General features: G+C 54.4%; 1 protein-coding gene across 1 annotated transcript in view; it reads right to left on the bottom strand.

Annotated features, from left to right (window-relative positions):
• Positions 1–7,236, bottom strand: part of ADGRA2 (adhesion G protein-coupled receptor A2) — a 35,624-nt gene extending 28,388 nt beyond the window's left edge. The window contains exon 1 of the mRNA XM_055334927.1: positions 6,577–7,236. Coding sequence (XP_055190902.1) covers positions 6,577–6,839 — 263 coding nt within the window. The 5' untranslated portion in view covers positions 6,840–7,236. The remainder of the gene's footprint in view (positions 1–6,576) is intronic.
• Positions 7,237–23,001: the final 15,765 nt, after the last annotated feature.

Here is a 23,001-nt window from a genome sequence, read left to right as displayed (position 1 = left end):
GATGAGATGTGAGGTCTATGAGGTCTACGATCCTCCATTCATGGAAGGCGGAGGGACATGTGTCAGAGCGGAATGTTTGTGTGTGTGTGTGTCCACTGGATTCGAGGAAGCTGGGAAGTCACTCCCAATTCACCTTAAGTGCTTCTCCAAACATGGCCTAAACTCTCAGCCCAGGGGCAGACACCATTTTGGGTGGAGAGAGTGATTTCTTTTCAAATACAAATAAAGCTGAAAGGATCAACTTGTTATCAGTCTTCTATACCCAAGTATAAATTAGTCCCTTAGTCCTTCTACCCTAGAAGGTTTCCGAGCGAGCCCTGGGGCCCTGACCCTGTCCTGCTTTGTGCGCCTGCATCCAGTCTCCGTGAGGAGACTGTCCGGCCCTGAGGTCAGACCAGGCTCTCACCTCCTGGCACCGGCACGGGCTGGACACAGAACAGACACTGGCCCAACTGATGGACGGGTATCTGGGGGGGGCAGAGCTCCAGGGAAGGTTGGGGTGGTCAAGGTTCATGCTGAACTCTGCTTTTCTGCAGTTTCCTCCTGCCTCCACTCCCTGTCCCCACCTCCCCGTGTGTCGTGTGTCTCGGCAGAGCTGGGTCCTGACGGCTTGGAGACAGCATCAATCTCCCTCTGAGCTAACCTGGCTCCAGGGTATAGCCCTCCTGAGACCGTGCCCTTGGGGTGGTGTAGTCCTGAAGCTGTGCAAGTGACATAGAGGAAGAGAAACACCAGGACGGATGCTTTAGAGGCCACTTGCTCTGAGTCCATCTGACTTCCAGTACTCTGTGCAGTGATTTTGTACAGAGGCCACCTGAGTCCATAAGTGTTTGTTAGCTTATCTACCCCCTTCGCTGGCTCACGTGTCCACTGGAGGAAGCAGATCACTGATCTCCCCTGCCCAGTCCCCAGGGATGAGGTCTCTGGTTGGTCACGATGGGAAGAGGCTGACCGGGACTGGAGTACAGGCTGGTCTGGCTGGGAGCTGTGATGGCAGGCAGGTCAGCCCCTCTCTGGAGGTTTCTTCTCGGTAAAGGAAGAATCTGGATTGAAGACTCCCACTCCTGGTATTTGATGGCTTTTCCCCTCTTGGATACCAGGTCTCCTGGGGCCTGAAGTCTGAAGTTTCGGCCTCACCACACAGTTCCCAGCAGGCCAAGAGCCCCCTGGGGGGGGGGTGGTGAGAAGGGGTGGGCAGCTCTCAGATTTTCCCTTCACTTTCCAGCTGGGAGACGTCTGGCCCCTCCAGTTCAGGCTGGAACTCCCTCCTCAGGCCTCTCTCCGCCCCATTCCCTGCTCCTCTGTGACAGATTGGCTCCCCTGCCCCTCACCTGGCCCCATCCATCTTGCACACCCCTTTGCTCTCCCCACTCCCAGGGCTGGGGAAGCTGGGTCCTGGGAGGTTGCCCGAGTTAGCTACACTCCACAGTTTCTCTGCTCCCCCCACCCCCATTACCCAGTCCTAAAAGCAAAGGAATGTTCTGGAGTTTGGGAAGGATGGGGGCCCGACAGAGGAGGGAGGAAGGGGAGGAGGCAGCTTTGTCCTGTCAGTGTCTGAGCTCTAAATAGAACAGAGCGCTGGGCTGGGGGAATGAAAATAAACAGCCCCTCCGAGCAGCCCCTTCCTAGCAGTTACCGGACTTTCCTTCTAATTCCTCAGCCCAGGGCCACTTCCCTCCTCTCCCCTCCTCTGCTCTTCATAGGGTCCCAGGGAGGAGGAGTGGGGGGGGTTGGTCTCTATTTCAGGGTCACCTGGGAGTGAGGAGTCTGCCCTGGGCTGTGTGGTGCTGGGGAACTCACCTCCCATCTCTGGGCTTTGGTGAGGAGAGCTCCCTGAAGGAAGGACAAGGACTGACTGGAACTTTTTCTCTTTAGGAAAGGGTTCTTATCCCAATGATTCTCATTCGGCCTCAACTTGGAAACTCTCTCCCTTTAAAAACATGACCCCCAATTTAAGGGTCAATTTATGGTCAGGTTCAAATTACACTGGTTTGCCTGTGCCTTTGGGGGAAATTCTCAGACTCACCCCCAGGGCTAGGGATTGCCCACTGCCAGCTCCCCATCCCTAAAGGGTGATTGATCCACAATAGTCAGTGGGAAGGGACCTCCGTGGGGATCAGGCGTGGCTGGGTTCATGCACATGTTCTGAAAAATTCAGGCCAAATTACCCATTCTGGGTCCTGGAACCACTGGATATTGAATTATAGGGGTTGTCTTTGGAGTTCAGTGTGGTGGCCTCTCCAGTCTCTTTGGCGCAGTGAGGACTCAACCAGTAAACCCCAGAGGACTCTCTCTGTTCTCTGCCCAGTGCTTGCCCTGAGATGGGACTTCAGACCCTGACATCCTGCACCTGAGGGAGACCTCAGGGCAAGAGTCCCCCAGGGCTCTGGGAAGGGGCTGGCTGCCTCTAGCCTCTCCTGCAGGTAGTTGGGAAGTCAGAAGGGAACCTGGATTTCTTCTGGGTCCCTCCTTTCAGACAGGTGGGGTCCAGAGCGCTCAGGGCGTGCCTGCATCTAAGACCCACCCTGCACCCGGATGGGAAGGTAGTGTGCAGGAGTATCCAGGCTTTCTCCCACCTTCTGTCCCCAGCCTCTTGCTTCTTTTCTTTCCTTCTTTCTCTCGGCTCTCTCCCCCCTCCCCCTCCTCTCCCTCACAAAAGCTCTCTGTACACAGCCACTTCCTCTGGCTGCTGTCTCTGAGCCCAGACCTTATGAGAACCATATGGGGGAAAGAGGGTGGAAGAGAGGGGGTGGGGAAGCTGGCAAGGACCCGCCCCTGCAGCCAGCATCTTTCCACTCCCCTCGGGCTATGTGCGAGGCAGCTGGCACACTTTGCCCTGAACTACCCTAACTGGATCCTGGCAGTTGGGGTGAGGGGCATTGAGGGGAGGGACCAGTTCAGGGCTGGAGCTTCAGAGGGAGATCTGTGTTCAAGAATGACTTTGCTGAGGCTGGAGTGAGCACCAGGGCTGTGAAGGGGCCTCCCCTTCCCCTCCCCTTCCCTCTTTCTCTAAAGACCACCAAACCCCCAGCAAAAGGATCTGGCCCGTCCTTAGGTGCATCTGAATGGCAAATGCTCCTTCTCCCTTTTGTGGGTCGCTGATGTGGTGGGCAACACCCTGCCCCAGAAAGGGGAGGCAAAGTGGACAAGGGATTCTGGGAGAATCCAGGGTGACCTGATCCTTGCCTGCCTCCTCCCCACCCAGCCTTGGAATGTTCCCAGGTCAAAAGGGCCTTGGTTCTGCTGGGAAGGAACTGGGTTTTTAAAGGCAGCTTTTGTGTCCATTGGGTCCCAAGTCCAGCCAGGTGAATGGCGAATTCCTTCCCTGAGAGGAATGTGAGAGAATCCAAGCAGTCACCCAGGCGTCAGGGAGCTGTGACTGTCAGGACACCAGGCCCTCCCATTCTGGCCTCAGTTTGCTCAGCTGTAAGACTGAGATGCAGAGGCTGCCTTTGCTGCTCTGTAAGGGCCTTTTCAGGGCAGCCAGTCCAGGAATTTATGACGCTGGCTGGAATCCTCTGAGGGGCTGCTCAGATGTCCCTGAAGGTCCTTGTAGGAGATTTCCTTCTGAAGTTATCTGTCCTTTCCTAGAATTCCTAACTACCCTCCTCCCCCTCACTCTCAGAGCTGAGAAAGAGAAGGGCAGGTCCACTAGCTGCTGCCCAGGGATGGGTGGGGGGTTCACATGGGTCCTCATCCCCCTCTCATAGCCAGGCTCTCCCTGAAGTTAGCCACCCCCCATGAGACCTTTCCCCCCACGGGAGAGCCATAAAGGCTCCTGCTCTGGACAGGAGCACTGGTGTCAGGACTGTGCTGAGGGGTGGGACAAATGGATCAGGAAGGAAGACAAGAGTTCTGCTTTCCTGGAAAACTGCAAATGAAAATCCATTAGAAGAGGGGAAAGCAAAGGGTGGGGAGAGGGGGCACAGAGTCCACTAAAAGAGAAGGCAGGAGTTAAGATAGTAGGGTGGAGGTGGAAGGGTTTTCAGTGAGGTCAACGGGACTCAGGACTATTCACAGAATTGCCTTGGAACTGCCTGGAAGATTTCTCTGACCAGAGATAGGAGGCTCCTTGCAGAAGGGCACCTTTTCTTTGCCTGGATAGTCCCAGCACTGGCAGCTACCAGGCTTCCTAAGGTGGAATCCTGGGTCCCCTGAGGACCCAAGCGAGTAGGGTACAGGTGTGAAGGGGATTGGGACCTGGTGGCTCACTGTGGAGGTAAATAGGGGAGGAGGAGGGAGATAAAGCCATGGTGCAAAAATCTATCCAAGAAAGTCCTGTTGCTTGCACCAAGTGACAGGCAAAAAGATGGAAGGGGAAATCTATGTGGAAACAAAAAAGAGTAAGGAGGAAGAGTTTGAGAGGGTGTGGAGAAGGTTTTCAAGCTCTGAGCCTCCTGTTTTGCTACTAGGATGAAGCCCTTCCCGCCACTTCTCTTCCTTCTTCCCTCAAGAGGCATGCTGGGTAAGGATGGCTGGGCTGGAGGAGCTGAGCCGGGGAAGAGAACCCCTGCCCAGCAATCAGGATCAGGTTTAGGTGGAGCCCCGAGGGAGAGCCTAAGAAATATGTCTGTGGCTGGGATTCAGCCACAGTCCAGGCTCACGGGCCAGCGGGCTCTCAGGGGCTTCTAGGGCCTGCCCTGTGGTCACTGTGGGGATGGCCAGCCAGGCCCAGAGATGTTCCTTTGGAAGGTATCTTAAGCCAGCTAGGTCAGTGGCCTGGGACAATGAAGGGGTGCTTCCTCTGGGAGTGGCTTGGGATGGGAAGGTAAGCTAGCAGTCATGTTTGCTGCCACCCTGTCACAATATATTCTCACCAAGAGCTGGCTGCACTCACTCCTTGGAGTGGCGTCGATGGGAATTAGCTATGGCTGGAAAGCATTAGTTACCAAATCATTCTAAGATGTACTGCAAAACCACCTTTTAATGTTTCCCCTCTTTTCTGCCTTCAGTTCGTTAGGATTCCCTAATCCCAACAAGCAGGCATACAGAGAGACAGTGTCCCACATCTGTGTGTGAGTACAGCCACAAGATGGAGTACACACACACACACACACACACACACACACACACACCCCTTTCTTGAACTGAGTTATCATTGCCCAGTGGGGGCTCGCACAGACACCGGCCCAACCATTCCACACAGCAAGCATATTTCTCCTCCAGATCTGAGTGGGCTGGGGAATGCCTGGGCCTGTCTAGACCCTTCAACACCAGTGGACAATCAAAGAGACCAGGAATGAGCAGCCCCAGCTGCCTTCCCAGGCCATGGCCATATCCCAGAACCGCTGGGGAGACGTGGGAGAGAGCAGACACATTGCCTCCACCTCCTAATGCACGCGCGTGCGCGCACATACACACACACAACACACACACACACACACACACACACACACACACACACCAGCTGGGGAAAATGCAGGCCAGGCGGCCAACGTCAGAGGCTGACCAGTCGTGTCCTGTCAGGAAGCCGGCAGCCTCTGAACTCACCCAACCAGAGGCATTACTGTATTGTTCTGGACACAATCAGGATAGACTGGGAGCCAGCCCCAGCTCTGGGCAAGGGGCGGTGGGGAAACGGTTGCCACCGGGGGCAGGAAGACAGGAAAGGGGAAGCGCTTGCAGGTTGGGTCCTGGGCGGCAGGGCAGGGGCTGCCGCCGGCTCGGACCCTGCACCCCACGGCGCGTGGGGCTGGGAGCACGTGGCCGGAGCAGGACGCGCGGCGGGCGGAGGTCCCTCACTGGCCTCCCCCGTGGGGGCTTGGCGTCCCGTCGCCGAGGGAAGGCTGGGGGCGGGGGCCAGCCTGAGGAAGGACAGGGGATGCCAGGTTCTTTCTTCGCAGTCTTGGAGCGGAGAAGTCAATCGATTAACAGCCAAAGCTAGTGTCACCCCCAGGAAAGGCAAAGAAGAGGGCGGGGTGCAGGACCCCGGGCGCACTGCTCACTTCACAGAAGTGCGCGGAGGGACAGAGGCCCGAGAGGGACCGGGACGCCGGGGTCTCACTCAGGCCGGGGGCGCCGCAATCCCAAGGGCAGATTTCCCAAGCCCCCAGTGCCCCGCCGGCCCCGTGGAGACCGGCTGGAACCGGGGCTGGCAGGCGACGGAGGTGGGGGGGTGCGGGTGGGGCGCCCCCCACTGGAGGAGCCAAGCCCGCGGGGTGAACCTGGGGGACCCCTCCAGGCCGCCCACGGACGCGTCGGCGGGCGTCGATCTTGCCTGAGCCTTCCCCCACCCTGGCTCCCCGAAGTCTTTACCCCAGCCCAGGCTGCAGAGTCCAGGGGCGTGGGCGCCCCGCCTGCGCGCATTCCCTCCACCTGCGCAGGTGAGTGGGCGCCCGCGGTGCCTCCCTGTGCGGTGCGGCCGCCCCCCAGGCCCCTTCCGCCCTCGGCACCCCGGGACCCCTAATCCCTCCCGCACCTCTCCAAGCCTCCCTCCCCGGCGCCTGGGCTCAGGCCCGCCCTCGAGTCTCTGCGGTGGCCGCAGCGGCCCCGTGCCCCTTCTCCCGGCCCTCCCGTCCGGTCTCCCTCCGTCCCCTCGTCGGGGCTCGGGCCGCGCCGGCCGAGGGCGGTACTCACAGGGTGACGGTTCCGTTCGGCAGAAGGCCGGGCTCGGGGGGCTCCGGGAGGTCCCCGCCGCCGCACACCACCCTCCTGCGCGCGGGGTTGGGGGCGCCGCCGCTCAGCCCCTTGGGCCGCTCCCCCGAGCATTTGCAGCTGCGAATGGGGACGGGGCAGCCGGGCGCGCCCCGGGTCTCGGGCACCAGGAACAGCAGCCACGGCAGCAGCGGCAGCAGCAGGCGCGCGGGCGCCCCCCGCATCCTGCGTCCCGCGGCGCCCATCAGCCCATCGCCCCGCGGGGACCCGCGGCGCCGGGGCCCGTCTGCGCGGCGGCCGGAGGGACCCGGGCGGGCGGGAGGCGTGCTCAGCGGGGCCCCGGGGCGTCCGAGGGCGGGGCGGGGGGCCCTGGGCGGAGGCGAGCCCCGGGGTCCCCGCCGCCGCGCCCCGGGGGCATGTCCGGCGAGCGCCCCGGCGGGGAGGACGCGGGCGCGGCTGTCAGCGCGGCGCTGGCGGCCCCCGGCGGCGCGGCCCGAGGCTCCGCGCGGTGCTCCCGGGCCGCCGGGGGCCCGGCCCCTCCGCGTCGCCTGCTCGCTCCGCGCCGGGCTGGGACCTAGCGGATCGCGCCGGGCTCCTGCTGCCGCCGCCGCCGCTGCGTGCCATGGATGGAGGCAGCTCGGCGCGGCGCCGCTCCCGCCGCCGCCTGCCCCCGCCCGCCCTCCCGGGAGGGCGCCCTCCCCTCGCCGGCTCGCCCGTCCGCGAGGCCCTAGCGCCTCCCGATGCGCCGCCAGGCCGGGCCCTCCTCGGAGCAGAGCGCCCCGGCGGCTGCAGGCGCCGCGTGTCCCCCGGAGCCTGCCCCGAACCCCGACTCCTTGGCCTCCCGCGCGTCTTCCCCGGGCCCGGACTCTTCCGCTCCACCAGCCATCTGGGCCTCGAAGCCCACCACCATCGCTTTCCGCAAAACCCTTCCTCGCTCTTGCCGGTCCAGCCCGCAACCCCGTGTTCTGGGCCTTTCATTGACCTGTGGGTTTGGCCAGAGGTGTTTGGTGCTCCCCGTGTGGGGTTGAGACTGAACTTTGTTCTCCGCCCCGGGCGTAGCTGACGCTCGGCGGGCCAGTCTGGAAGCCCGCTCCCCCTCCCGCAGCCCTGCTCCGGCCGCTGTAGGATCCAACCCCGAGACTTAGGAAGGCTCAGCCGCCCCTCTGTTGCCTGTGCTGCCAGTGACCTCACCCAGCGGGGGAGGGGGTGCCTGTCACTAGGCCACGGAGGGGTCAAAGGCCAAGGTAACAGGCTAGATCTGGCTTTCTACATTTTCCATATCCCAGTGTGTGTGTGTGTGTGTGTGTGTGTGTGTGTGTGTGTTTGGAAGGCAGTGGGGATGAGGAAAATGGGAAGAGGAAAAGCAGGGATCAGTGCTGCCAGGGTGTGGAAAGAGCACTGCCCTGTAGGTTAGTAGAGTTTCATTCTAGACAGCTCTATTTGACTTGGACACAGCCTCTAACATCCTGGAGCATCTAATCTCTGGGGTCATAAGGGGGGGCTTCTAGATTATGAATGTCAGTTGTGGCATTTGAGTGAACGAGAGGTGGCACTCAGTTTCCATAGGCAGAGGGCTGGTGGCTTCGAATATTGTCTGGGGATGGATCCTGAGGGTCCTAGAGGGACTGTAATACAAGCTGGGAATGGGGCCTAATAGACCCTTTGCTGCTGAGGGGCAGGCCACCTGGGTTGGGGGATCCGTGGGCAGAACTCCTGTGTCTCATCTATCACTGTATCACCAAAGAAGGTCTCTAACTGCCACCTCCTTTCTGTGGTCTAGGCCCTACTGGCATCTTTTCCAGCACCCTAGCCTTTGGCTGGAGTCTCCCACCCCCCTTTGCTGAGAAGCAACTTCTCTCCCTGCCCCGCTAGAGACAGACACTGGGCCCAGACACGGGCTTCTTCACTTTCCCTCTCTGGCTCCTCCAGTCTTTCCCAGCTGTAGGCTCTGGTTCCTTCAACTTCCAAAGATAAATAAATAGTGATTGCAAATGGAGTAAGAGAGAAGGGGAATGGACTCCCCAGCAGGAGCCCTCCACAGGCGGCAGGCAGGCTGAGACTGCATTCCTTTGGAAGGGTCGAGATGGAGCCATGGCCACAGGCAGGGTCTGCCATTCAACTCTCCTGTTCTCAGGCAAGGCGAGCTTTTCAGGGGAGCAGAGGCCTCTGTCCTAGATCACACACACAGCTTTTTGGTCAATTATTTTTGCTACATGAAGACACTCAAAAGTCTGGAAAGGAATTGCACTGGGACTCGTATTCTGTGAGGCTGTACAGAGGTCAAATGACATTTAATGAGGCAAAGCTTCCCCACAGGTGGGAATGAGGTGCTGCATGGAGACATTTCTAAAACTCTCTCTTTTCCTGTTTGTCATCACACTGTTTGTCTTTTATACCCACCCAGAGAGGTGAATGGGACAGGAGCTACCTTCCCACTTTGCCATTGTGGATGAGGAAACTGAGTCATGAGCAGTCAAGAGCCAGGGGTGGGAATTTACCCTCTGATTACTTTTCAAGTGCTCTTTCCTCTGAGCCACTCAAAGCTTTTCCCACAGAAGCTTCCCAGTTTAACTGTCATCAGAAGCACAGGGTGGGATGGATGAGTGGCCTGCAAGAAGATCTTTTTGTTTCGAAGTTTGTTTGAGACAGAAGAGGAACTCAAACTTAGTCCCAATCTCAAGAAATCTGGCTAGGGAGTTTTGCCAATTACATACACCCTCTTGGTGTGATAAGCTGTTTAATGGACTAAGGATAAGGTATCAAGATCACAGAGAGGAGGCTGAACTGATCCTGCTGAAGCAAGAGAGAAGTTTTAATCCAATTCAGGGCAGAAGTGCAAACCACCTGACTACTAACCCATAATTATTCCCTTTAGGGTCTGGGGCTCCCCCCCCAAAGTAAGCTTGTCTTTGCTAGGTTTTAGCTGCTAGCAAACCTTTCTCTGCCCCCAGCTTCCAGGCTGATCCAGTCCTCCTTGTCAAGGATGAATTGGAGCCTTTAACCTCATGGCAGACCAGTCCTCCCATTAGCAGCAGCTGAGGGCAGAAGCTGGGGTAATGGTCAGTGTCCCCTCCCTCCAAGACTGGAGCAGAGCAGAGGCTACGGCAGGAGGACCTGCACACAGGAGCTAACATCTCCGGAGTGCTTATTGTATGCCCGCATTTGTTGACTACATTTCACAAGAATTAGCTCATTGAGTCCTCCCAGCAGGATAAGGATGGCTGTTTTATCAGACCGGAAACTGAGGTGTGAAGAGGCGCTTTAGTAGTCCACTGGGTTCAGGCTAATAAGTAGTAGGACCAGGATTTGAACTCAGGCACTCTGGGCTCCAGGGTCCAAATTTTTAACCACCAGGCTCTGTAATTTGCTGAGAGGAGAAGATCTCTCAACAGTTCCCCCCAAATTTTACTTCTAGAGGTTTTCTCATTTTGATTCCCTGGGCTCTTCTGAGCTAAACCTCTAGAGATGTCCACTCACAAAGCATAGCTGGGCAGGACCCCCATCCCGATTCTAACAGAATCAAGGAAGGCAGAAACTTTCCTAAAGAGCCTTGATACTCGGCTAGAAGAAAGGAAAGGGTGACTAAAGATTGTAACATGTGTAGACTCTGAACCAGCAAGAGCTGGCTAGCTAGCTAGCTCCCCCAGCTGTCTGGGGGCCCCATCCTGGGTGTTTACCTTTAAACTTAGGTTTTCTAACACCCTCTGGGTCTTCTTGACTTTCAGAGGCAGGATCCTAACACAGACCCTGGACAATAGTACAGGAGATAATGGTCCACAATTAGGTCGATAATGCAAATAGGACATTTCTCCAGGGCTCCACGAGTTTAGACACTGTGGAGGCACAGAGCCTGTGACACCTCCCCCCCAATTCTCCTTCTCCCACCTTCATCCCAGGATGGCTGTGCTGGGCAGTCCTCCGGGCTCTCTGTCTCCTACCTTCCTCTGGGGACGGTGCTGAGGCTGCCTGTCCTGCTGGAACATTCACACTGGGTATTCATGGAGAGAAATGCTCTACTCAAGCAGAAGAAACAATAAGGATTGTGAGAAGCTACCCAGGTAAATCTTTGGGCCTGGGAGGCCTTCCTTTTGGTGATCAGATATAATCCCGTGTTAGGCACCTGTGTATAATTTAGGCAATCTCGCAGGAAGTGGTCATGATCGCTGTGTCTATTAAAATTGGAGTCACCCTTAAAGTGAAATCTACTCACACTCCTCCAGATGCTGGGCTGCCTCCTGAACTGAGCATTGTGGCCAAGGGCATGGACTCTGCAGCTGCATTCAAATCCTGGCTCTCTAGTTTATGGATCACGTGATTTTGGGCAAATCACTTAATATACCAAAGTCTCAGTTTTCTCATCTGCACTTACTTCAGAGAATTGTACTGATGTCAACTGTATATAAATGATGCCTGTGTAGTATAGCACAAGAATACATTTGGCCTTTGTCATGGTTCCTGACCCAGAGCTCCTCAAACCCTTGGTGTTTCCTGAGTGATAGGACTTTTTTTTTTTTTCAAGATTTTATTTATTTATTCATGAAGGACACAGAGAGGCAGAGACATAGGCAGAGGGAGAAGCAGGTTCCCTGCGGGGAGCCTGATGAGGGGCTTGATTCCAGGACCCCGGATCATGCCCTGAGCCAAAGGCAGATACTCAACCACTGAGCCACCCAGGTGTCCCTAGGAGTTTTTTTGTTAATAATCATAAGGGGCATCTTTGATCGCACCTGACTTTATGCTAATGTTGAGGGTGAGACTCTTAGGTAGCCTGGAAATGGGGCTGGTCACCAGAAAGACCTAGTGATGAGAGGATTAGAACTTTCAGCCCCACTGGCTTCTGGGAAATGGACAGGGGTGCTAGAGATTGAGGTCTCTGAAACGTCCAATGGTGAGATTTAGAGTGCTTTCAGGATGAACATGACAAGGTGCTGGGAGGCCCACATACTTGAACAGGGCATGGAAGCTCCTTCTCTCCCCATACCTGGTCCTATGCATCTCTTCCATTTGGCTGTTCCAGAGTTGAATCCTTACAAATAAACCCTCTAACGTAAGTACAGTGCTTTCCTGAGTCTTGTGAACCATCCTAGCAAGTTATTGAAACTAAAGAAGAGATCATGGGAGGCTCTGATTTACAGCCAGTGAGTCAGAAGTATCGGTGGCCCCAAGACTCGCAACTGGCATCTGAACTGGGAGGACTGAGCCCTTAACTTGTGGGGTTTGCTCTACCTCTGAGTGGAATTAAATTGTAGGACACTCAGTGGAGAATTAATCGGTGTCAGAGAACACCCCAGCCTGACACACGCAAGTGCTCCATAAATGTTAGCTAACCTCCTCACTGGAGGCTTGCTGCTGTTTTTCTTATTGGCACTGTTGAAAAAGGAACAACAGATCAAAAATGGAGTCACTTGTGCTAAGCCCCACATCAGCAAACCAAGACTTAATACCTAGCCTAATTTTAGTTTCAGCCCTCCCAGAAATCTGACCTTTAACCAGCCAATCTGGAATTACCTTGTCAGCACCAGTGAGGTAATGCCTGATAGACCCCAGCCTTTTCCCAAAGAAAGGAGACCTTGCCGGAACCAATCCACTCTTTGCTAGGAACTTCCTTTTCCCACCCCCTTCTGCCTGGAAAAGCCTTCAGTGTTGTTCAGCTTCAAGCAGCTCTGTTCTGCTCACTAGATGGGATGTTGCCTGGTTCATGAATCAGTGAATAAAGCCAACTAGATCAGCAAATTTAGTCAGTTGAATATCATTTTTTCCCCCACAGTACCTACTTAATTCTGTCCTCTCTTATGGCTCAGTGTTTACGTATTTGACTCTTCCTTTAGCATGTAAGGTCCCAGAGGAGGGAATTCTTATCTTGATCTTTCAAATTTCTGGCCTGTTTTAGTGCCCAACAAATAGAAGAGAGATTTATTTAATTTTTTCAACAAAGTGCTACAGAAGTCTCAGTCATTCATTTAAGCAACGTTTATGGAGCATCTACCATGTGCCAGATACTGTTTCTGGTTATGAAGATACAGCGATAAACCAAAAGAAAGTCCATGGTTTCATGACACTACTGTTACAGCAGTGGGAGAGAGAGAGAGAGAGAGAGAGAGAGAGAGAGAGAGAGAGAGAGAGAACATAAATAAACAAATATGCCTCTTCTAGTAGGTGGGGATAATAAGATCAATGAAGCAAAATGAAGCTGCTTAAGGAAATAAAGTGTAATGAGGAAGACCTCTATGACAAGGGTGATCTTCCAGCAGAGTTCAGAAGGGAGCAGGTCACATGGCTCTGGGGGGACAGAACATTCCATGCAGAGGAAAGAGCAGTGGCAGCAAGGTGGGAGAGCACTCTTGGTTCTCAATCAAGGAAGTTGGGGACTCATGTGTTTGGGGCAGAGTGAGAGGTGTGGTCACTGTGCCCTTTGACCTCATGTGCCCATCACCTAAGGTACTGAAGACCCAGGTAAAGGCATTCAGTTTGATTCTAAATAGGAAGAAAAGACCAGATGGTTTGAGAAAGAGGCATTATCTCACCTGAATTAGACTTTTAAACCTCCTGTCTATCTGGCACATGAAGGATGACAAGTCTGGCACAGGAGGCCAGTTAGGACACCCGTCCAGGGGAGATGCCATGGCACCTTGGACAAAGGGGGTGGGGAAGGAGGCAGAAAGTGGTTGGGTCCTGGGCATGGGTGGAATGTGAGTCCAGCAGGATTCCCTGACATAGTGAAAGTGAGCTGTGAGAAAAACTTGTCAAAAATGACTCTTAGTAGGGACACCTGGATGGCTCAGTGGTTGAGCCGTCTGCCTTTGGCTCAGGTCGTGATCCCGGGGTCCTGGGATCGAGTCCTGCATCGGGCTCCCTGCAGGGAGCCTGCTTATCCCTCTACCTGTGTCTCTGCCTCTCTCTCTGTATCTCTCATGAATAAATAAATAAAATATTTTTTAAAATGACCCCCTAGTACAGCATAACTTATAAAACTGTCCACTGTGTTATACACTTGAAACTAATATAGCATTGCATGTCAACTATATTTCAATTAAAGAAAGAAAAAGATTGGCCCTCTAGGTATTTGGCTTCAGCTGTGAGAAGAATGGAGTTGCCATTTACTAAGCTGGAGAAGACCCAGGAAGGATAAAACCTGAGGAGAAAATCAAGAGTTTGGCCCATCACTGTGGGCTTCAGTGCTGGGTATAAAATGGTTTTAAAAAAAAAAGAGCCATGATTGCTGCCCTCAGGGAGCTGATAGTCTAGTAAGAGAGGCTGTGGTTGAACAAAGAAGGGCACAAATGACTCTATGATTACAAATTGTGAGGTGGGTAATGTGTGTGAAAGGAAGGGGCCATTAGAATAATGGGGGACAGAGAGCCCATAGTTTCCTCGGGGGACCAGAAAAGGCCTCTCCGAGGAAGTAGTGGCTAAGCTAACCTAGAAGGATAAACAGGCATCAGCCAGGCAGAGAGGGAGACCAGGGAAAAGCTTCGAGCCTTAGACAGAGGACAGACCTGTATTTTAGAGGGAGTGAAGCAGGGCTGGTGGTGGAGGGGTGAGGGGTCTCCTCCTACCACCCCATTTCTCTCCCTGGTGGGCCCTGAGGCACCTCTGCAGGCTCGTAGTCTCCTCAGAGCCCAGGACACAGAGTGCATCTCTCTTGCCCAAGTCTCACCAATGGATCAGGACTCAGGAAGCCTCTCAAGTCACAGCCTTATCAGGTCCAGAAGGAGGGCCTTTTCTGGTGGGCCAAGGTAGCCAAGCCCATCAGGGCCTGGTTTCCATCTGGTTTCATGGCTCCTTAGGGTCCTGTGACCTGTTTCTTCTAGGCCTCCCTGAGGAACAGCTCCATCCATTGCCTTTCCTCCCCAGAGGCAGACGAGAGGAGGAGGCCAGGCACAGGGTGTTGCCCTCTCCCTGAGCCCTGCTGGGGTCGGACTATCCCAGAAGGAGGACAAGCAACACTGGCCAGAAGAGTGTGAGCAAGTGTGTAGGGGGGTGGGGTGGGATGGGTGGAGGTGGCCGTGGAGGGGAGAGCGGGTGGCAGAAGGCCAACATTTTTATGACTGTGTGTAGACGTGTGGCTTCCAGGGTGTAGAGAGAGAAGTGGAGAGGAGGAGAACAAGAGTGACATTTATCGTGGTGCTAAGGTACTGAGGGTGCTGCTGTGTGCAGACAGCTGACCCTAGAACATGGTTGGAACTCCACAGACCCAGTTCTCTGTGGGGTATTTTACAGTAACTCTAGTTTCTCTTTCTTAGGACTTTCTTTTTTAAAAGATTTCATTTATTAGAGAGAGAGAGAGTAAGCAAGAGAGAGAGAGAGAAAGAACATGAGCTGGAGTGGGGGGTGCAGAGGGAGAAGGAGAAGCAGACTCTCCACTGAGCAGGGAGCCTGATTTGGGGGCTTGATCCTGGGACTCCGGGGTCATGACCTGAGCCGAAGGCAGATGCCCAACTGATTGAGCCCCCAGGTTTCCCTTCTTACAACTTTCTTAATAACCTTTTCTTTCTTCTAACTTACTTTTATTATAAGAATATAGTATAGAGGGACGCCTGGGTGGCTCAGTGGTTGAGCATTTGTCTTTGGCTCAGGGCATGATCCTGGGGTCCTGGGATGGAGTCCTGCATCGGGCTCTCTGCAGGGAGCCTGCTTCTCCCTCTGCCTGTTTCTCTGCTTCTCTCTCTGTGTCTTTCATGAGTAAATAAATAAAAATCTTTAATAAAAAAAGAATATAGTATATAATACATATAACTGTGTTCATTGTTCATGTTTCAGTGAGGTTTCTGGTCAACAGTAGACTAGTAGTGGTTAAGTGTTTGGGGGATCCAAAGTTGTACTCAGATTTTCAGCTGTGCAGAGGGGTTGGTCCCATGTTCTAACCCCCCATGTTCTTCAAGGATCAACTGTATTTGAATTCATCCTAACCACTGCCCCATATGCAGCTGCTATCCTCTCTCACAGATGAGGACATTGGAACTCAGGTTAAGTGACATGCGGGTGTGCTTGTGTGTGTGTATGTGTGTGGGTGTCTATGCACATGTGTGTTGGGGCACAGAGGGCTCAGCTGACCTCACTCTTTCTGTGCTATGACTAGATCACTCAGTGGAGCAGTTGGGTGGGGCCCTGGCTCTCCCAACACCCCTCGTACTCCACCTGCTACCTTGCACGTGATGGGCAAGTGTGGGTAGGTGTGAACCTCTGGTTTCCCAGGGCTGAGGCTCACACATCTGTGCCCCTCTCACCCCAGAGGAGGCTTGACACAGTACTGAAGAAAACAGAAGAGCAAAAAGCTACTTAGTGGCTTTTCATGTTATTCTGGGAAGGAGGAGAGGTCCAGACAAGCCTGGAGTGTTTGGGGTCCACTCATCCAGGGGGACTGGGCCAGCCGGGCGCTGGCAAGACTGAAGACAGGGATCTCCCTTTGCTGGGCATGTGGCAGGGAGCCCAGGTTGAGGCAGACCTCAAATTTTGTCTAGAGCTAAGCTGGCTTCCAACCCTCACCACTATTTATAAAAATTGTTTTTATCAATGTAGGACACACATATGGTTAGAAATGAAACAGCATGGGGTCGCCTGGCTGACTCAGTGGTTGAGTGTCTGCCTTCGGCTCAGGTCGTGATCCCCAGGTCCTGGGATGGAGCCCCAAGTCGGGCTCCCCACAGAGAGCCTGCTTCTCCCTCTGCCTATGTCTCTGCCTCTCTCCCCGTGTCTCTAATGAATAAATAAATAAAATCTTTGAAAAAGGAATGAAATAGCATGGAAGTGCCTGAAATGAAAAACAACATTCTCCCCCTGAACCAGCGGTCCAGAGGCAGCTTTCACCTGGTTTGCTTTTAGTTCTATGCTCTTTGTCAATCAGTGCAGTCACTGCCGGAGCCTTATACTGGTGTGAGCTTCCCTGTCTGAGGGTGGGATTTGTAGGTCCAGATTTGGGAAGCGTGCCCCATCCAACTCCCCACCAGGGGGACATCCTTCAGGGCCGTGGCTCTCCATAGATCTTCAAGCCTGAGTCTTTGGGTCTCCGTTGCCCTCTCCCAACACCACGGTCTGTCCCCCGAGGGCACTCTGGCCCACTAGGGGTGTGTGGGAAACCCCTCCTGTCTCTGAGAGCCTTGTTAACACACAGGTGAGGCTGATCTGCAGCCTAATTACAATTAGACTTGTAATTTGCGTGAACCCCAATTCCCTGAAGCAGCTGTCCTCTGGATGCCTAGCTGGCCATGGGGGGCTGGCCCTTTGGCCTTTGTCTCTCTTATCTCCCTTTTACTTCTCTACTTCTTTCCCTCTCTCTCTCTTTTCTTTCTCCTCTCATCCCCTGTTGGCTTTATGTACCCTAACCAACCTCCCCCTCCCCAACCTCCCTGGAAGGTCAAGGTCAGACTTGGTGCAGGACAGGACGTTGGGCTCTATTACCTAAATCCTGGCTGGCCGCCTTTGGGCCCCGGCAGGCCCGTGGTCGTGGAGGGGGAGGTTGGGAGAAATGTAGGAAGAGGAGCCCACTCCCTGGACCTCCCTCGTGGGGACAGCACTCAGGGGTTTAGATGTGTCATCAGCCTCTCAGGACACAGGGTATGAGAGCCAGAGTGGCTAGTTTTGGTTTCACTCTGGGCTGATTTGGCTGTTTATATGCCCCAGTCCCTAGCGAGATCTTTAGTTTAAAGCTGCGGGGACAGGCAGGGAAGGCCTGGGCGTCCAGATCCGGGCAGCGTGTGAAGGGGAAGCTGGGCCTTTCCACCTCGCCGTGCGCTTGCTGAGATGCCTGGAAAGAGAGATCGTCGTGGGCACTCAGAGATTTGCTGCCTCCTGGACGGTCACCCTTCCTCCTAGGCCTTAGAGGATCATGTTTCATTTAGAAGGAAGGCAACAGTTTTCCCGACAGTCCTTATCTGCTGGTCCATCAGAGCTCCACCCCGTTTCTCCATGGAGATCTGAGCAGAATGCAAAGCCCAACCAGGCTGGGTCCAGCGCTGGGGCTCTAGAGTTTTCTGAGCTTTCAAGATGTGCCAGGTTCTGTGTGCACAGTGCTCTACCTGCTTTGTCACATTAAAAGAAGATCTGTGTCCTCGATTTTTAATTTTTAAGTAATCTCTACATGCATCGTGGGGCTGGGACTCGTGACCCTGAGACGGAGTCCTGGGCTCTCTTCGACTGAGCCAGCTGGGGGGACCCCGCTTTATCATGTTTCAACTTGGCGGCAACACCAGGAGGCCAATGACTGCTGAGGAACAGAAGTGGGGAGTCAAACCGGGGCAGACTGGTACCAGAGGCTTGGAGCAAGCCTCCTGGCCGTGTGTGTGTGTGTGTGTGTGTGTGTGTGTGTGTGTGTGTCCGCTGTAGCAGCTCCCCACCCCAATGTGGACCATCCACTTTTACCCCTGCAGCTCCTCTCCCTGGGAGAATGTTCCTAAGCTGACGGCATAAAGTCCTTTTGATGCCTGGGCTCCTCGAAGTGGACACAGTGAGAGCCCTGTTCCTCTATCCCCCCCACCCCCCAGTCTGGGCCTCAGTTCAGAGCTCCCAGGGCACAGTGAGGCTCCAGAGTGGGGCCCGGCCCTCATAGGTGAGCAGAGCCCGCTGGGGACAGCCGACACCATGGGGTGCACACTGGCCCTGGGACAGGGCCCTGGACCCGTTGCACAGACCCATGCCCAGAAGAGGAGTGGGGCGGTGGGGGGGCTCCCAGACCTGGATCTGGAAGAGAGCCATCCCTGGGCAGAGGGGCTGCCCTCTCCACTCCAAGTGGGCCCCCAAAGTCTCTGCACCCTCGGCACAAGGATCCTGCTCCTGATGGGGCAAGTAGGACAGCAAGGCAGGGACTCCTAGAGATCTTGGCTTTGAGGTCCATCCTGTCCCTGGTGTTTGGTGAGGGGAAGGTGATGAGAGGGATTAGAGGGCAAGGTAGGTAGACATAGGATATGGGGGGAGGGGGAGGGAGAGAGGGAGATGGCTGGGCTTCCCCCAAACCCAGAGGCCCCAGATGGAGGGACACCTTCGCCCTCTGTCCACGGAGTTGCCAGCAGGAAGCAGGAAGGTTGGGCTGTCCGTGCATGGAGGTGTCCGTGGGGAGCCCTGGGGATCAGCAGCAGCTCCTCCAGCCTGAGGCCCAGCTGGTAATCCCCTCCCCAGAGGCCGGCCGACCCAGCTGAGGAGAGCTGCTGGCAGAGGCTGCCTCTGCACATCCTGGCTTTATCTTCCCCACACATTGAAACCATCAGGCCTGGCCCTGCGACTGCAGCCTGCCTGGCTCTGTCAGCTAGAGACACTGTGCTTTCAACCAAACCCGGCCTACTCTCCTCCAGGTCCCCACTCAGAAGGGAGGGGTGCGGTGAGCACAGCTCACGCCCCCCCGCCCCCCCCCCCCCAGCCAATTTCAGAGCTTCCTAACTCTTGTTCCCTATTTTGTTCCCTATTTTGTTCTCCTCTCTGAAATGTTTATGAGGCCACCTTCCAGGCTGGGCCCCTGGCTCTTCAAAGGGGAATTTTGGTGGAAGCTGCAGAAAGCGGGAGTTCTGGCCACCCCCCACCCCCCCAAGCACAAGCTACTCCCTGAAAGCGGTGAGCTCTCTTCGGTGCCGGTGCCGCATGTTCTGGGGAAGCCAAATCAGAGGCAAACCCTGAAATTCCTCTTGCTCACGGCCAATAAAAACCTTGCTTCAGTGCCGGCTTCCTCTGCTGAAATCAGATATCCTAGTAATAAACAAGTCGGAAAGGCAGGGAAAAGCTCTTGCTTCTTTCTTCTGATTAGTTTTTCTTTCTTTAAAAAAAAAAAAAGTTTCTCCTCTTAACGGGACGCCTGCCCCAGAAACTTGAGCCCAGAACTGGGTCCTCTCTGGCTCTGCACCCACCCCCCACCCCCTAGTCCTCACCCTCTGGGTTCCCGAAGACCAGGGTGGGGCCGGCCTTCCCCAACGCCAGGCAGCTCAGCTCAAAGGCAGGTCAAAGGGTCTTGAGGAGAAGGGTCTTTGCCGCCTGGGGACCGGGCTGCCAGCCTGCAGGGAGAGCTGGGTCTTCAGCCTTCAGCAACTGCTGGGGGGCGGTCAGCAATGGGACAGTGAGGCAGGACACGGGACCACTGTTTTCCCCTAAAACAGTCCTTCTGAGTCCCTTGGGGTGCAACCCCAAGCCCTTTGTAAAAAGCCGGGCACTGTGGGTTTCAGGTGTTGAGTGCACAGGTGAGAAAACCAGACATATCACATCTCTGCTGCCAGGGGGGCTTGTGGTGCAGAGGATTGGGGAGCTTGGCTTCCTGGCACTGTCCTTGTCGTGCCCTGGGGTAAGTGCGTCTCCCCACGTGGCCCCACAGTGGAGGGCCTTTCCCTGCCCTCCCTGGTTTTTAAGTGATTTTGCTGTCAGGGATGCTTTTCTGTTTGTTTTTCCTTCTGACACTATCTCTCTGGAGAGTTTCTGGTCAAGAGAATTATGTCGAGGCTGCAGATTGCAAGAGAATTGCGCCTAATGGGGAACAGACAGACAAGACACCTTTCAAGTCCAGCCAAGTTATCCCCCCCTCTCCCAACTTCTCATCTTCCCTTCTTGGCTTCAAAGTTGGCCCTAGTTTGTGCTAGTTTCTTTGGGACAGCTGGTGGGTAAGGTCACACATTGATTTTATTTTGGAGATTGGCAGCTGGGTCAGGCTTTGCTCTGGAGCTGGAGCGCAGGGGAACTGGGCTGGGGCATGGGTGAGGCAGGCGCTGGCAGGGAGCCTGGGGAGCACCCCCCACCCCAGCCCAGCTTGGAGAAGGCACTCAGGCCCTCAAGAGGTGGCTTCTGCTCCTTTGTGAGCTCAGAAAACTGCTTTTAAATACAAGAAAGGTGGGATCCCTGGGTGGCGCAGCGGTTTGGCGCCTGCCTTTGGCCTGGGGCATGATCCTGGAGACCCAGGATCGAATCCCACGTCGGGCTCCCCGTGCATGGAGCCTGCTTCTCCCTCTGCCTGTGTCTCTGCCTCTCTCTCTCTCTCTCTCTCTCTCTCTCTCTGTGTGACTATCATAAATAAATAAAAATTAAAAAAATTTAAATACAAGAAAGGTGCCAAAAGACCCTTCCCCTTTGTCCCTAGCATATTCCATTTCAGCTTATCTGTGCTGGACTTTCAGGGAAAAGAGTGTTTGCTCTGGGGTCCCTTGGACACCTGAAGGGATGTTAGGGGAGGAGCTGAAGATCAGGGACCCCCAACTCTGTGGATAGCCACCCACCCACCCCCACAGCCACCACGCATGCTGCGGTGAAGCAGACCGTGTGTAAAGGGAACACTTTCTTTACCTAGGTGCCTCTTGAGGGGAGAGGGCAGATTAGCGAAGCTTCTTGGTGGACAGTTTGGATTCTTTTGCCCTCAGTCATCAGGCTGATGTAATAGCATTCAACTGATTTCATGGTAAAGATGGTCGGTCGCAGGTCCCAGAACAGATCGGTTCCAATTGCACTGCTGTCAAGGCCACCTTATCAAGGCCTTCAGGAATTGGCGGGCGAGTCCTTCCCGTCCAGAGCTTTGGTGGAAAGCACAGGGCCACTTCTTTTCAAAAGGACAGAGGTGTCTTGGGTGTTAAGGATGTCCTGTGTGACCTCATTTCTCCTGTGTAGCAGTGGGGAACAGAATCCTCTGCCAGCCTGGCTTGGTGGGGGGGGGGTGTGTGTGGGAAGGGCGCAACTCTGCATGATCTGGGCTTCACAGCTCAGCCCGTGGGGTAGTTTGAATCTGGGGGAGGGATGAGTGTGTTAGGGAACCAGGATGACAGGAGGAGAGCCTAATCCACCCAGGCTGGGTTTAATTCTCTCCTCCCTGCTCATCCCCACTGCTTGTGGTTTCAGAGTTTGTTCTGCATTAAAGATGTGTCAGTTCTCAACAATTACAATAGACTAAAAACATACAGTTCTTTTACGGTAATACATTTCTCTTAACTTAAACCTATAAATCTAAGAATATGCCACCTACCAATTATTACAATCCTGAGACAACAGAACATACCAGTGTGGTGCAGTGAAGCTCTGGACTAGGAGTCAAGAGCCTTGAGTTTATTTCTAGCTCTGCCGTGAACCCACTCTGACCTCAGAAAAGGAGCACAGAACCGTCTCTGGGACTCAGTGCCCTGTCTACAAAGGGACACCACCATGTTGCCAAAATCACCCTACCAATTTTTGTGGGGGCAAAATGAGACAATATAGGGGAGAGTGCTTAATGGGCTGGTAACGTTTAAAAAAGGCGAGGAAGGGGCAGTGTATGTTTTTAGTAATTAAGAAATGCAACAGTTGGAATCTATGAGGAAATTTGCAAGGACAAAGCGTTGCCGGATCACTGGGAGCCTTTGAGCATCTGACCCGTCTAAGGGTGACAGGCTGGCACCGGGCAGGCAAGGGCCCAGGCTGCGATGGGAGGGGCCCAGAGAATGCTAGGCCACATGGTGGGTCTGCCCCAGAAAGCCGCTCCTGTGACTCAGGGAACTTGGTGTGGATGCTATCACATCTGATGAAAACGTGGGAGTATTCGGACCTGCTGCCTCCCCCATATAACAAATCAAAGTCATAATTTTGCTCGCTTTTCTCTCTGCCAAAGGCCCATGCCCGCTGTGGGTATACTGGACAGACCTACTTTGGTTTCCTTTCCTTATCTGGGTTTGATTCACCCTCCCCTGGCTTGCCTCCTTCATTGTTCCCAATCTCTAGGCACAATTCAGAGAGTTCTTTATTAAAAAGCTTAGACCAGGGCAGCCCTGGTGGCGCAGCGGTTTAGCGCCACCTGCAGCCCGGGTGTGATACTTGAGACGGAGGATCGAGTCCCACATCAGGCTCTCTGCGTGGAGCCTGCTTCTCCCTCTGCCTGTGTCTCTGTCTCTCTCTGAATAAATAAATAAATCTTAAAAAAAAAAAAAAAGCTAACAATCTTTAAAAGAAAAAAAAAAGCTTAGACCAGTTCACCTCTCCCAAAGTGTTCTGCAGCCACCCTTGGACCCCTGGTCCAGTTAGCAGAGAAATGTGGTATCTGGGGGAACCTAGTGTCTTTGCAAGAGGCAGTCCTATCACTTGGAAAAATCGTGTTCTCTTTGGCCTCCTTTCCTGCCCACTGAAGGACTGAGACTCAGGGTGAGGGACCCCTCCCAGGAAATCTGGCCCCACAGGCTAACCAATGTCGCCACCTAGGGGCCGTTTAAAATAGAGGTTCTTGCAGCAAGAGGGAACCTTCCTTTTAATTGCTGAAATATGGACATTCATTTTCTCGCCTTTAGAAGTTCAGAATTCCTCTCATCCACGGTGTGCCTTTGGCTGCATCTATGACCCAAGGGAAGTCTTCCTCTAAAGCTCAGTGGCACGGTGTCAAGTGACGGGCACAGCTGCTACGTGTTGGCTCCAATGCCCTGTTCCTGTTAGACTCACTCATTACACCAGGTCTTAGAAAATAAATCTTTTAATTGCTTTATAATTGGCACA

Source organism: Nyctereutes procyonoides, unplaced genomic scaffold, assembly GCF_905146905.1.
Source record: "Nyctereutes procyonoides isolate TBG_1078 unplaced genomic scaffold, NYPRO_anot_genome, whole genome shotgun sequence".
Taxonomy (NCBI): domain Eukaryota; kingdom Metazoa; phylum Chordata; class Mammalia; order Carnivora; family Canidae; genus Nyctereutes; species Nyctereutes procyonoides.
The sequence above is the reverse complement of the archived record's forward strand: the minus strand, read 5'-3'. Positions and strand labels throughout refer to the sequence as shown.